This window comes from Microcaecilia unicolor, chromosome 1, assembly GCF_901765095.1.
Source record: "Microcaecilia unicolor chromosome 1, aMicUni1.1, whole genome shotgun sequence".
Taxonomy (NCBI): domain Eukaryota; kingdom Metazoa; phylum Chordata; class Amphibia; order Gymnophiona; family Siphonopidae; genus Microcaecilia; species Microcaecilia unicolor.
Window position 1 is genome coordinate 669,471,159 of NC_044031.1, and position 15,542 is coordinate 669,486,700.

The following is a 15,542-nucleotide window of genomic DNA, read 5'->3' on the forward strand; positions in this document are numbered from 1 at the left end:
CAAAGAGCACAGCAATGGACTGAAAAGCAGGACACAGTAGTTCAAGTCCTGCTTCTGTCGCTGACATTTAGCTGTTTTGTAGAATAATAAAAAAAAGGGGAGCAAAAACTATTGGGTTTCTGTTTGGAGCATTGTGGGACTTGTTTTGTAATGTGCTTTGGGTGAATTTGGCTATATTTTAGTTCTGATTTTTTAGAGAGCAATTTTTTCTCCTATAATGGAGTATTTTTTATTGCTTTTTGTTCAGAAGCTATGATTCAGATGGCCAATGATAATATTTGGGTACGCTTGTGTGAGTTATAGATGACTGCTGATGGAGTAATAGTTCTGAGGCCGTGTTTGTTTAATTATGTTTCTTAGCTGCACATGACTTGTATCATGCACAGAATTTAGCAAACCTTTTTTGAGCTGTTTTGCACATTTTCAGGGCATGGTTGAGAGCATTTTTTCCCATACACCCGAAATAGAGAAACCTCTTTCTCTCCCATTGCCTCAAGTTAGACTGTACAGTAAGCTCTACAAGGCAGGGAGAAATTCCGGCTGATATTCAGTGCTATTTAATTGGCCTAAAATGGCTCCTGGCCAGTTAAATAGCATTTAGCCGGGTAACCGCTAATATTCAGTGGGAGATAACTGGTTATCTCCACTGAATAATCGCGGTTAGAACATAGCGGCTAAACAGCTATATCATGCACTATAGCCGGCTGTCAATATTCAAGCGCTGGCCAGCTAAATTTAGCAGCCAAATCCTAAATAGCAGTCCTATCTTTGGCCACTATAAACTTAACAGGCCAGCACTGAATATTCATTTAGGGGCCCTTTTACAAAGGCGCATAGGCACCTACACGTGTCCAACATGCGTCAATTTTGAACTAACATCTGGCTACCGCATGCCCCGGTCGGCAATTCCATTTTTGACATGCATCCAAAACAGTTAACGCGTGAGACCTTACTGCAAAGTCAATGGGTGGCAGTAAGGTCTCAGGCTGAACATGGACGCACACTGATTTTAATTCTGCTGCAAGTCCATTTTCGGCCACAAAAAAAGGCCTTTTTTCAAGGCACGCTGAAAAATGGACCTGCGCGTGTCCAGTACACGCACCTACACCAGAACAGGCCATTTTTCGGTGCGCCTTAGTAAAAGGGCCCCTTAGCCAGTTAATTTTGAGCCAGCCCCCCAAAAGAAAATGGATATTCAATGCTGGTTACCGGAAATGGTGTGGCATTGAATATCTGGGATCAGCGCCGATCGCGGCAATTAATGCAGGCTGCCTCCCATGTTCTGAATATCGGGCCCATTGTACTTAGTGCTCTTGCTTCTGTAGTTTCTATGGTATTGCTAGACATATATTTGTTTTTTTTATTGGGATTTATTTATCGCCTTTTTGAAGGAATTCACTCAAGGTGGTGTACAGTAAAAATAGCATGGGCGCTTTTAGTCGTTTGTTACTTGGTTCCAAAACTATGCAGAAATAATAAATAGTCCAGTGATATGGTAAATGATCAACACAAGCTATGTGGTTAGAGTTCGGGGAACAGCTTCCTCTAGCACAAACAGTTTACAGTTTGCTGAACCAGATAGGGCTGACCACATGTGATTAATTTCTTGGTGGTTTGCCAAGCAGATTAGGTTGCTTCATACATTGTGCTATATATGCTGTTGACATCATTTGCTGACAAGATGCTGTGTGAAAAATGCCCGATCTACAAAGAATCCACAGAGTGACTAGGGCTTTGAACCACACTCCCTCCCCTGCTCCAAAGGAAGAAGTTCCCACACGAACTCACTGCCCAGCCATGTCCTCTCCCGTCCCACTCACCACTGCAATACCCTACCTACCCCTGTCCCCCACCACCTCACCATCCCTACTGACCTCCTCCTCCTTCCTAGCTCTCAACCTTCAACACTTCCTTCCCGCCATGAACCCTTCCCCATTCCTCTTATGCGCATCCTGTCTTCGTCGCCTTCGTCGCCCTACTTCCCCCATCCTTCTCCGCTCTCTCTTACTCCTTCTCCTGCTATCCGCGGGAGACATCAATGCCAACCCAGGTCCCCCACATCTGTCCTCGTCTCATCTATGCAAACGTTCCTGCAATATCTCCAATCTCATCTCCATTCCCCTCCTCCCCCCCTCCTCCCTCCCCTTCTCGTGCACCCTGTGGAACGCCCACTCAGTCTGCAACAAACTTTCCTTCACCCACGATCTCTTCATCTCCCATTCCCTTCATCTGCTCGCCCTAACTGAAACCTGGCTCACCCCTGACGACTCTGCCTCAATCGCTGCCCTATGCCACGGAGGCTATCTCTTCTCCCATTCGCCCCGCCCAGCTGGCCGCGGTGGCGGTGTCGGGCTACTACTTTCGCCCTTCTGCAGTTTTCAACCTCTCCACCTACCTCAGTCTCACTGCTTCTCTTACTTTGAAGTTCACTCCATCCGTCTATTCCACCCGTTGCCACTCAGAGTTGCAGTCATTTACCGCCCCCCTGATAAGTCCCTCCCTTCCTTCCTTACCGACTTCGATGCCTGGCTCTCCGTTTTTCTTGAGCCCTCATCCCCATCCCTCATTCTTGGTGACTTCAACATACACACTGATAACCCATCCAACTCATACGCTTCTCAATTCCTCACTCTAACCTCCTCCTTCAACCTCCAGGTGAGCTCCACCACCACCCCTACTCACCAATCTGGTCACTGTCTTGATCTCGTTCTCTCTTCTACCTGCTCACCCTCCAATTTCTGTACATCAGTTCTTCCTATCTCTGACCATCACCTGATCACATTCACACTTCATCACCCTCCCCCTCAGTCCCGCCCAACTCTAACCACCACTTCCAGGAATCTCCTGGCTGTTGACCCCCCACCTTATCCTCTATTATCTGTGATCGGCTCCCTTCCATCATGTCCTCAGAGTGTGTCGACAAGGCTGTCTCCACTTACAATGCCACTCTCTCCTCTGCTCTAGACACCCTTGCACCATCTGTCTCCTGCCCCACAAGGCGTACTAATCCCCAGCCCTGGCTGACCCCTGGCACCCGATACCTTCGCTCCTGCACCCGATCGGCTGAACGCCTATGGAGGAAATCTCGCACCCATACTGATTTCATTCACTACAAATTCATGTTATCCTCCTTCCAGTCCTCCCTATTCCTCGCCAAACAGGACTACTACACCCAATTGACCAATTCCCTCAGCTCTAACCCTCTTCATCTCTTCGCCACCCTCAATTCCCTCCTCAAAGTGCCCTCCGCTCCCACCCCCCCTCACTCTCTCCTCAATCACTGGCTGATTACTTCCGTGACAAGGTCCAGAAGATCAACCTTGAATTCACCACCAAACCCTCCCCTCCTCTTCATCCCATAACCCACTCCCTCAGCCAACCAACCCAGGCCTCCTTCTCTTCTTTTCCTGATATCACCGAAGAGGAAACCGCCCATCTCCTCTCCTCCTTGAAATGTATCACCTGTTCCTCAGACCCCATCCCCACCAACTTACTTAACACCATCTCTCCTACTATCACCCCCCCTATCTGTCATATCCTTAACCTCTCTCTTTCCTCTGCAACTGTCCCGGACACCTTAAAGCATGCCGTAGTCACACCCCTCCTCAAAAAACCATTACTTGACCCTACCTGTCCCTCCAACTACCGCCCCATTTCCCTCCTACCTTTCCTCTCCAAGATACTTGAACGCGCCATCCACAGCCGTTACCTCGATTTTCTCTCCTCTCATGCCATCCTCGATCCGCTTCAATCCGGCTTTTGCCCCCTGCACTCGACAGAAACGGCACTATCTAAAGTCTGCAATGACCTACTCCTCGCCAAATCCAAAGGTCACTACTCCATCCTCATCCTCCTCGACCTATCCGCCGCCTTTGACACTGTCAATCATAACTTACTTCTTGACACCCTGTCCTCCTTTGGATTCCAGGGCTCTGTCCTCTCCTGGTTCTCCTCTTATCTCTCCCATCGTACCTTCAGAGTACACTCTCATGGTTCGTCCTCCTCCCCTATCCCGCTCTCTGTCGGAGTCCCCCAGGGATCTGTCCTTGGACCCCTCCTTTTTTCAATCTACACCTCTTCCCTGGGCTCCCTGATTTCATCTCATGGCTTCCACTACCATCTCTATGCCGACGACACCCAGCTTTATCTCTCCACACCAGACATCACTGCGGAAACCCAGGCCAAAGTATCAGCCTGCTTATCTGATATTGCTGCCTGGATGTCCAATCGCCACCTGAAACTGAACATGGCCAAGACCGAACTTCTTGTCTTCCCACCCAAACCCACTTCTCCTCTCCCTCCACTCTCTATTTCAGTTGATAACACCCTCATCGACCCCGTCTCATCTGCCCGCAACCTCGGTGTCATCTTCGACTCCTCCCTCTCCTTCTCTGCACATATCCAGCAGATAGCCAAGACCTGTCGCTTCTTCCTCTATAACATTAGCAAAATTCGCCCTTTCCTCTCTGAGCGCACCACCCAAACTCTCATCCACTCTCTCATTACCTCTCGCCTTGACTACTGCAACCTACTCCTCACTGGCCTCCCACTTAGCCATCTATCCCCCCTTCAGTCCATTCAGAACTCGGCTGCACGTCTTATCTTCCGCCTGGACCACTATACTCGTATCACCCCTCTCCTCAAGTCACTTCACTGGCTTCCGATCAGGTATCGCATACAGTTCAAGCTTCTCCTACTAACCTACAAATGCACTCGATCTGCAGCCCCTGCTTACCTCTCTACCCTCATCTCCCCCTATGTTCCTACCCGTAACCTCCACTCTCTAGATAAATCCCTCCTTTCAGTACCCTTCTCCACCACCGCCAACTCCAGGCTCCGCCCTTTCTGCCTCGCCTCACCTCAAGCGTGGAACAAACTCCCTGAGCCCATACGCCAAGCCCCCTCCCTGCCCATCTTCAAATCACTGCTCAAAGCCCACCTCTTCAATGTCGCCTTCGGCACCTAACCACCACACCTATACTCAGAAATCTTGACTACACCAACTTGACATTTTGTCCTTTAGATTGTAAGCTCATCTGAGCAGGGACCGTCCTTCTTTGTTAAATTGTACAGCGCTGCGTAACCCTAGTAGCGCTCTAGAAATGTTAAGTAGTAGTAGTAGTAGTAGTATATGGGGCATTTCATGAAGTGTGCTCTTCTAATGCAGATGAACTTGTTCATCCAGTTTCAGAAGCAGAAGTTTTGTGTTGTAATAACCACAAGCTCTTAGTGAAAGGTGGGGGGGGAGGAGGTGGTTGTAGAAAGGAGATCGAACCTGGCTCATTTAGCACACCTATGTCTAATGAGGCCACCGATAAAGCAAATAGAATGCTAGGAATGAGTAGGAAAGGAATGGAAAACAAAAATGAGAATGTTACAATGCCTTTGTATCACTCCATGGTGCGACTGTTCCTCGGATACTATGTGCAAATCTGGTCACTACATCTCAAAAAAGATATAGCTGAATTTAAAAAGGTACAGAACAGGGTGACCAAAATGATTAATGGGATCGAATGACTCTCATATGAGGCAAGGGTAGGGAAGTTAGGGTTCTTCAATTTGGAGAAGAGACAGCTAAGGAGAAATATGATAGAGGTCAATAAAATACTGAGGAGTGGAATGGGTAGATGTAAATTGCTTGTTTACTTTTTCCAAAAGTACAGGGACTAGGGGCCACACAATGAAGTTACTAAGTAGTACATTTAAAACAAATCAAAGAAAATATTCTTTACTCAACATAGAATTAAAGCTCTGGAAATCATTGCCAGAGAATGTAGTGAAATCAGTTAGGGCAGCAGGGTATAAAACTACTACTACTACTACTTAACATTTCTAAAGCGCTACTATGGTTATGCAGCGCTGTACAGTTTAAACAGGTTTGGACAAGTTCCTGGAAGAAAAGTCCATAACCATTATTAAAGTAGACTTGGGAAAATCCACTTTGTAATCCTGGGATAAGCAGCATAAAATCTGTTTTACTTCTTTTTTGGGAGCCTGCCAGGTACTTGTGACCTAAATTGGCCACTGTATGAAACTGGATACTGAGATGCTGGACCTTCAGTCTGTCCCAGTACAGCAGTGCTTTATACTTATGCATGTATACATATAGACAGATATCCCCAAAACCGGGATAGCTTTATTTTCAAGACTGTAATAGTTAAAATTGCTTTCATTTTGATAAGGCTGCAGTTCAATTAATGAAGGCCCCTGTCTGAATGTAGAAGTTATGCACTTAGCAAAGAAAACATGAATTGTTCTGGCCTTTGTTTCTCTTCTTTGGGAGGCAAAAGAGCCCAGCTTGTCATTCCAGTTTGATGCAAAACTAAAGGAGCATCAAGAACAGAGAAAACTTCTCCAGCACATGGAGTTTTCTTTGGGTTAAAGAGCATAGTGAAAGCAGTCTCAGCAGAGAGAACCTTGAATTTGATAAATAAGTAGAGCTTAGAGCCATAAAAGGTATAGAAATGCATTTACATTTTCACATTTTTCTGGGTATCTTGGTAGGGGACGTGTCTGAGAGTCCATACAGAATAAAAGAAGGACCTTGCATCAGAGCTGTGTTCTTCTTGTGTGATTTCTGTAATGACCACCCCCCCCCCCCACACACACACACACCACACACACACACCACACACACACACACACCTCTCACCAGTTCAGTAGGCCAAGTCTCAGAATACAAAAACTACAGGCACTGAGTGGAGAGGGAATCCTGGGCTGAGATCAACTGTGGTGTGAAGCAGGGCTTCTGTGACTTAGTAGAGCTTGGAGATAAGAGACTTTTCCCAGAAACTCTCCACATACCTCACTATGTATAGACATGATGGACCTTCAGATGCAGCAGGGTACTGCTAGAGTAGGTCCCACATGCAGTTCTCAAGGGTAATTTGCCTGTGGGAGGAGAGTCCCTTTAGTTTCCCACCCTCACCGGTTCTCAGAAGCAGGGCAATGCTCCAGGAACCGCTCTTCAGCACAATCAGAACAGGAGGTGTGAGTTTTCGGAGCCCCTCCCTTTTACCCGATATGTAGATTGCCCACAAAACCTCACTTACTTCAGATCTGGGTCAGGGCACTAGATTTCTGTTTTCACAGGAGGGTTACGTTAATATCTTTGTCTATGCTTTGTTGCAGTCGTATAGGGGGCAATATTACAAAGTATTTGCATGCATGTGTGTGTCTACCCACTTAAAAATACACAGTTTGAAAATACCCTCCTCCTCCCCCCCCCCCCCCCGATGGGGTAGAAGCATGCACTCTGTGTCACATAAGCAAGGGAGCAGAATTAGATCAGGAGAGGTGAAGCATTTATGGCAATTGCTGAAATCTCCAGGTGACCTTGCCAGTATGAACTTCACACCTCTTCCATGCTGATGCAAAGAATAAGTACCAATCTTGTGCACGCCTTTAAATTTTCAAAGGAAAACTGCCACGGGCTTTCAAAACCGTTCTCAAAATGACTGACAGGGTATTGCTCCTCATTGTTGCCACAACACAGCTAGTTTATTAATGTTTATATAGGGCCCGATATCCAAAACTATTTAACTGGACAGGAACGGCTCCTGGCCTGTTAAATTGCATTTTAGTGCCTGTGGACATTCAGCGGGAGCAATGGCATACCAAGGGCAGGGTGGTTGGGGGTGGTCCACCCCAGGTGCAGGCAGCAAGGGGGTGCGCTGAGCAGTCACGCAGCTGTTGGCTGTGCTGGTCCCCTGCCCCCTCTGATATCTGTTCCAGGACAGAAGACCAGCTGAGCCAACAGCACATCCCCTTGCTCGGAGGAGGGGGGCTCTGCCCTAGGTGGCAACTAAGGTAGGTATGCCACTGAGTGGGAGATAACCGGTTATCTTCTAATGAATATGTTCAGTTAGTGGCTAGCTGCTAACCAGCTGTATTGCGTGACATAGCCAGTTAGGCGCAGATATTTACTACTACTACTACTTATCATTTCTATAGCACTACAAGGCATACGCAGCGCTGTACACCATACACAGAAAGACAGTCCCTGCTCAAAGAGCTTACAATCTAGATAAGACAGGTAAACAGACAGAACAATAAGGGTAACAGACAGAACAATAAGGGTAAGGGAATAAAGAGGTGAGGATAAAAGGACAGGGCAGGTGAGTGGTGGTTAGGAGTCAAAAGCAGTGGTAAAGAGGTGGGCTTTAAGTTTGGACTTGAAAACGGCCAAAGACAGGGCTAGACGTACAGGCTCAGGTAGTCTATTCCAGGCGTGAGGTGCAGCAAGATAAAAGGAACGGAGCCTGGAATTAGCAGTAGAGGAGAAGGGGACAGATAAGAGAGATTTATCTACAGAACGGAGTACCCGAGAGGGGGCGTAGGGAGAGACAAGAGTGGAGAGGTACTGGGGAGCTATTTAGCACCAAACTGGCTATATTTAGCGGTTAAAATAGGCCGTATTGATAGCAGACCTATCTTTAACCACTAAGGGGTCCTTTTACAAAAGCGCACTGAAAAATGGCTTGCGGTAGTGTAGGTGTGGGTTTTGGACGCGCGCCAATCCATTTTTCAGTGCACCTGTAAAAAACATGTCTTTTTAAAATTTTTACCGAAAATGGACGTGCGGCAAAATGAAAATTGTCACACGTCCATTTTGGATCTGAGACCTTACCGCCAGCCATTGACCTAGCGGTAAAGACTCACGCGGTAACCGGGCGGTAATGACCTACATGCGACAAATGCCACTTGGCACTCGTCTATTATGTGCGCCCAAAAAATAAAAAATATTTTTCGGACATGCATATCAGACGCGCGCCAAAAATGAAATTACTGCAAGAGCCACGCGGTAGCCAGGTGGTAACTCCATTTTGCACACATTGGGTGTGCGTAGATGCTTAAACGGCTTAATAAAAGGGCCCCTATGCACTTAACCGGTTAGCACTGAATATCATCTTAATCGGTTAAGTTGCTGCGGCCAAGTTTGTGTTGAGATGGGAGGGGGTGCAAAATACTGAAAAACTTGTGCTCCTTTATTGTTCTGCTTGTTACATCCTTTTCTAATAAAAATTATATTTAAAAAAAAAAAGTTGCGGTCAAAAATGAAACCGAATGTTCAATGCCGGTCACTGGAAACAGCCCACCGTTGAATATCTGGGTTTAACACCAGTGGCAGACAGCACAAGCACTGCCCGCCGGCGGCTGAATATCAGGGGGATAGTGCTCTCTATTGAGTTTCATGCCACAAATCACAGAGGAGCAATGGGTCTTCTATCGGAAGACCTTACAGTCTAACTGGGTATTTGAGAACTGGAAGATAAAGGGGCCCTTTTACTAAATATTAGCCCGTGCTAAGTGCCACATGGCCCATAGGAATAACATAAGATGAGCAGCATTTAGCACGGGCTAATTTCCATTACCACACACTAAACATTAGTAAAAGGGCCTCAAAGTGACTTGTAAGTGGGGCCGGTGGAGTTTGTAAGCAGGGTGTGCGGGGTGCCGACATTCAGGGGACGCCAGAAACTGCCGATGCTTACCCGTTACGCCGACCCTGGACCTTTAGCCCTCCCTAGCTGCCGTGCTGTTTGGAATAATTAGAAGAGCAATGGGAGCATCTTTTTCACTGCCACTGCAATGCCTGTAATAATCATCCAGTGGGTCTGGTGTGCTGGCACCGTGTACTCCTCTGAGTCACAAATTAACTACTTCAGGTTTTGTGAAACCAGAAGTAGTTAATCTGTGCCTCAGAGGAGCTTGCGTTGCCGGCGTGCCAGACCCGTTGGACTAGGGGCAGATCGGTGGCAGTGAAAGAGACGTTCCCGTTTCTCTGCTAAGTATTACAAATCAGGGCAGGTGGGTGAAAGGGCAAAAAAAAAAGAGCATGTGAGAGAAGGGGACTGTTTGAAAGTAAACAAGAGGAAGGTAGAGAATTGCTGTCCAGCAGCTGCAGATGCACTTCTCATCGCTTTCGCAGCAGCAGCTGTATTGGTGAAGGCCTCAGAAGGCATGAGCCAGACTTGAGAGGTTGAGCCCTGTACCTGGGTCACGCGAGCCCGGCACAGTCCCAAGAGAAGGAGGAGGAGGAGAGGTGAGGAACAGTCCAAGGGTGTTCCAGGCTGCAGCACCCACTATTGTAAGAGAGTGTGAGGTGAGTATCGCAAGATCGTACTAATCCCCAGCCATGGCTGACCCCTAGCATCCGATACCTTCGCTCCTGCGGCCGATCTGCTGAACGCCTCTGGAGGAAATCTCGCACCCATACTGACTTCATTCACTACAAATTCATGCTGTCCTCCTTCCAGTCCTCCCTATTCCTTGCCAAACAGGACTATTACACCCAGTTGACTAATTCTCTCAGCTCCAACCCTCGTCGTCTCTTCGCCACCCTTAACTCCCTCCTCAAAGTACCCTCAGCCCCCCCCCCCCCCCCCCCCTCACTCTCTCCTCAAGCACTGGCTGACAACAAGGTGCAGAAGATCAACCTCGAATTCACCACCAAACCACCTCCTCCTCTTCACCCTTTAACCCACTCCCTCAACCACCCAACTCAGGCCTCCTTCTCTTCTTTTCCTGATATTACCGAAGAGGAACCCGCCCACCTTCTTTCCTCCTCGAAATGCACCACCTGTTCCTCTGATCCCATCCCCACCAACTTACTAAACACCATCTCTCCTACTGTCACCCCCCCCCCCCATCTGTCATATCCTCAACCTCTCTCTCTCCACTGCAACTGTCCCTGATACCTTCAAGCATGCTGTAGTCACACCACTCCTCAAAAAACCATCACTAGACCCTAACTGTCCTTCCAACTAGCACCCCCATCTCCCTCCTACCCTTCCTCTCCAAGATACTTGAATGCGCCGTTCACAGCCGCTGCCTTGATATTCTGTCCTCTCATGCCATCCTCGATCCACTTCAATCCGATTTTTGTCCTCTATACTCAACAGAAACGGCACTCACTAAAGTCTGTAATGACCTGTTCCTTGCCAAATCCAAAGGTCACTACTACATCCTCATCCTCCTCGACCTATCCGCCGCTTTTGACACTGTCAATCATAATCTACTTCTTGCCACACTGTCCTCACTTGGGTTCCAGGGCTCTGTTCTCTCTCACCGTACCTTCAGAGTACACTCTCATGGATCATCCTCCACCCCCATCCCGCTCTCTGTTATAGGGACAGGCTTATGAACCTCAGCCTGTATACGCTGGAAGAGAGGAGGGAAAGAGGAGACATGATAGAAACCTTTAAATATCTCAAGGGCATTTATGAACAGGAAGAGAGCCTTTTTCAAATGAAGGAGAGCTCTGGAATGAGGGGGCATACGACAAAGTTGAGAGGGAATAGGCTTAGGAGCAACCTGAGGAAGTATTATTTCACAGAAAGGGTGGTGGAGGCATGGAATGGCCTCCCGGTGGAGGTGGTGGAGTCGAGGACTGTTCCAGAGTTTAGAAAGGCATGGAATAAGCATGTGGGATCGCTTAGGAACAAGAAGAATTAGGGGTTACAGAGGATGGGCAGACTGGATGGGTCATATGGCCTTTATCTGCCATCATGTTTCTATGTTTCTACAATGGAGCTAGTATATGTAAACTTATCCCCATCCATATTCATTATGGTTATCCTGAAAACCTGACTGAGTATGGCCTGAGGACTGGGTTCAGAACCATTGCTCAACCATATGCAAATTGAGCTCATGAATTCAACAGAGTTTCACAAGTTTGGCCTCAATTAATATGCATCAGATACATTTGTATATGCTGGACCTCTAATGCATGCATATTTATCTCTTATGGATTTATTGTGGATATCCTGAAAACCTGACTGGCTGTTGGGTCCCCAGGACTGGGTTGGGAAGTCCTGCTCTACAATAAAAGCCCTGGGGCCACATGGCCAGGAACATGTGCCAGAACTACTGAGCCCCTAACTTCAAACTGCTTACCTGCCATGATTTGCAAAGAGTCCAGGAACATATTCATTCATGTGAAAAGTATCCAAAGCAATTTAAACAGCCAGGAGAGCCTCATGCCTGGTTAAATCACACTACTGATATTCAGTAGCACTTACCGGTTAGTGCTGCTCATTGACTGGCTGCCACCTGGGATGGGTCACCGCTATCCCCCCCCCCCCCCAGCACATCACCCCCCCCCCCCCTCAGTGCATTACCCCTCCCCCCAAAGCACATAACCCACCTCTCCCCCACCCCTGAAGAGCATCATTCTCACCACGTGGAGGTGCATGGAGTAGTCGTGCGACTGTCAGCTCCGGCAATTCCATGCCCCGGAACAGGAATTATCATCAGAGGGAGCAGGGAACCAGTGGAGCCGACAGCCACACGACTGCTCTGTTCACCCCCTTGCTGCCTGCACCCAGGGCAGACCACCCTGCCCTTGGTACGCTAGAGGTATCGCTGAAAATCATCACTAACTGGTAAACTCATAGCCAGTTATTTTGTGGGCAGTCTGGGGGCAGATTCAGCACTTGTTTGGTTAACCATCTAAGTTAACCGGACTAGAGAATGACATGGGGATGGGGATCTGCAGTAACCGCGGGGATGGGGACAGAGCTTGTGGGGATGGGGCGAGGACGGGCACAGATCCCACGGAATGGGGATGGGAACAGAGCCCACGGCGACAGAACGGGGATGGGAACAGAGCCCACGGGAATTGGGACAAACTTTGTCCCCTTGTCATTTTCTATTTTGAAGCCTGTTAATGACCTGGACTGTTATTTATGTTTGAGTGATGCAGACAACGATATTTTGATTTTTTTTTTTTTTAAACAAGCAAACATTCTGGCAACAACTAGTAAAACTTGCATGGGGGATCCTGTACATCCTGCTACCAGCACGTCTTCTATTACCAGAAGGACTGTAGAAGACAGGAGAGCTAGACTGAATCCTGAGGTTGTTGATGACTTATTCATCCACAGATTAAAAAAAATCATAACAGTGCTTCATAGGGCATATTTCTCCCCTCTAGGGCACACAGAATGTGTTGTATTTTGTACCCCTGGAAATTTTAACAGGGTGGATTAGGATTCTTTGGGGTAGTAGAAATCAGCTATTGTTGGGGTTGGAAGGGTAGAGGGTGGTGGTGAGGAGGGTTATTATAGCTGCTCGCTGTTAATATTGTTTTCTATTTGTAATTTATACATAATAGTTGCACAGCATATTGTTTGTTTTTATACTTTAATAAAAAGAATATAAAATCATAATTGTTCGAGGCTTCTGCAGATGAGGACAGAGCCCATGGGGACAGGGCGTGGACGGAGACAGGGCCTGCGGGGATGGAGACAGAACCCACAAGTTGTCCCCATGTCATTCTCTAAACAAATCGGACTGTATAAAACATAGTCTTGTTTTTGTCTGGTTTCACTTAGGGGGTTAAGTGCTGAATATCGCACTTAACCGGCAAAGGGATAGCAGGCCGCACAAACTTGGATATTCAGTGCTGGTGCCAGGACATGTATCAGAAAAAAAAACAGGAGAGAAGACTTCTACCAGTAGTCCAAAGAGAAGTAGAGGGTGACACAAATGATAATCAGCCATTGGAAATGAAATCAAATTTAAGCATCATTTCAGCCTGCCCCTTGCCACCACCATAGCAAGAAAAAAATTTTGGTGCACATCTCCTGTAACTGTCCCTAGAGATGGCAGACCTGGATCAGTTGGGCTTGGGATTTTAATCTGATGAGTTAATAACAGAGGCCCCTCCATTTTGTTCTCCCCGACCAACCCACATTTGGAATGGGCCCTGGGAGACTCCCTCTTGAAGTTGTGCTGTCTGTTGCTCTCTAGGGCTGTTCTACTATGCTGGACATGGGTACGAACGCTCAGGGAGGAATTACATGGTGCCCATTGATGCCCCACAGCCCTACAGACCTGAGAACTGCATCAGCGTCCAGAATATCCTGCAGAAGATGCAAGAGAGACAAACAGCCCTGAATGTCCTGCTGCTGGACACCTGCAGGAAATGGTATGCATCCCAGGAATGTGTATTCATGAGCACACATTGAGGTCATATGGACAGCTAAAAATGTAAAGTATGCGCAAATTGCTTGTATGAGTACATACCTATGAATTCACACATGTAAAATTAATTTTGTATACACAAAAAGTTCTTGCATACAATCCAGCCGATATTCAGCCGGCGGCGGTCAGCGTTTTTATGTCCACCACTGGCTGTATTCCCAGATATTCTATGTTGGGCCATGTCCGGACACCACCATTGAATATCCTGTTCTGGGTTGGCTGCTAAATCTTATGTGGTTAAGTGCAATATTCAGCCCTTGACTGCATAAGCTGAACTGCTGTTTATGTGGCCCAGTTTAAGTGGTCATCTTATGTGGTCAAGGGCTGAATATCGACACTTAACCACATAAGTGCCAACTTCACTCCCAGAATGCCCACAAGTTAGCCAGTTTTGGCATAGACTATTCAGCAGCACTAACCGGTTAAGTGGTTAGCCACAGACAAGTGATTAAAGCCTCTCCTGCCCACTTAAATCGTTTTGAATATCGGCCGGAATAAGTGCACAAACCACAAACATTGCTAAATCTGTGTTTAAAATGAAGACTAACCAGACATTTTTATGGCGATGCACACTCTTAACACATTAAAGCTCGTGAATTAAGCACTTCCCATTAGAGCAATCACACTGTACCGCCCACAGCAGGTTGCATGCTTATTTTCTTTGCTAAGGCCGGTTAAAATGGCATTTTAACTTTGTCAGCTGAAAAGTCAGCTCCTTCAGGTGTGTATTCTAAATTATATAACTATGGGTATGGAGATGGATATATAAGTCTCCTTTCAAGCAACAAGTCATTTTTAAAAGGTGCTTGTTTTCTGTGTAATTTGGAATATTCTAGCATGGCAGAGTTGTGAAGAATAAACATTATCTTTTGGAAAGACAGTAAAATGTTGGCTTTTAAGTAGGTCTTCCCTCATATCTGATTCCTCTGGATCCTCTGATTCTTATGTTACCAGTTGGAGAAATGCTGTAATTTTGGGGCTAACATGTTGCGTAGGTTCTGTTCATAATCTAGTTTATATTGATCTTAGTTATTTTATTACATTTATTGTGTTATTTTGTGTTTGATTAGTACATTGATTACTATTTCATTGAGAGTATTTTGGTCTCTTTTGGGAAAAGTGGAATAGAAAAAGTGTTCACTAAATGAATGAAATATATTCAGAACCAGTCCAAAAAGATTTGCAGTGTGAGTGGAGGAGTGGCCTAGTAGTTACGGTGGTGGACTTTGGTCCTGAGGAACTGAGTTCGATTCCCACTTTAGGCACAGGCAGCTCCTTGTGACTCTGGGCAAGTCACTTAACTCTCCATTGCCCCAGGTATAAATAAGTACCTGTATACAGTATGTAAACCGCATTGAGCCTGCCATGAGTGGGAAAGCACGGGGTACAAATGTAACAAAAATAAAATAAAACAGCTTTTAATTATAAAAAGTACTTTCTCCTTTCAAAATGTATTTTGTTTTAGTACTGGAAGCCCTTGGAAAACATTAAAGATAGCGATGGAGGTGAAGCGGATCTGATGATGGAGGGAAGGGAAGTTATACAGCCCTGTG

At 46.7% G+C, this 15,542-nt stretch overlaps 1 protein-coding gene across 1 annotated transcript in view; it reads left to right on the forward strand.

Annotated features, from left to right (window-relative positions):
• Positions 1-15,542, forward strand: part of LOC115457664 (mucosa-associated lymphoid tissue lymphoma translocation protein 1-like) — a 181,699-nt gene that overhangs the window by 122,803 nt on the left and 43,354 nt on the right. The window contains exon 11 of the mRNA XM_030187200.1: positions 13,756-13,933. Within this exon, the coding sequence (XP_030043060.1) occupies positions 13,756-13,933 (178 nt within the window). The remainder of the gene's footprint in view (positions 1-13,755; positions 13,934-15,542) is intronic.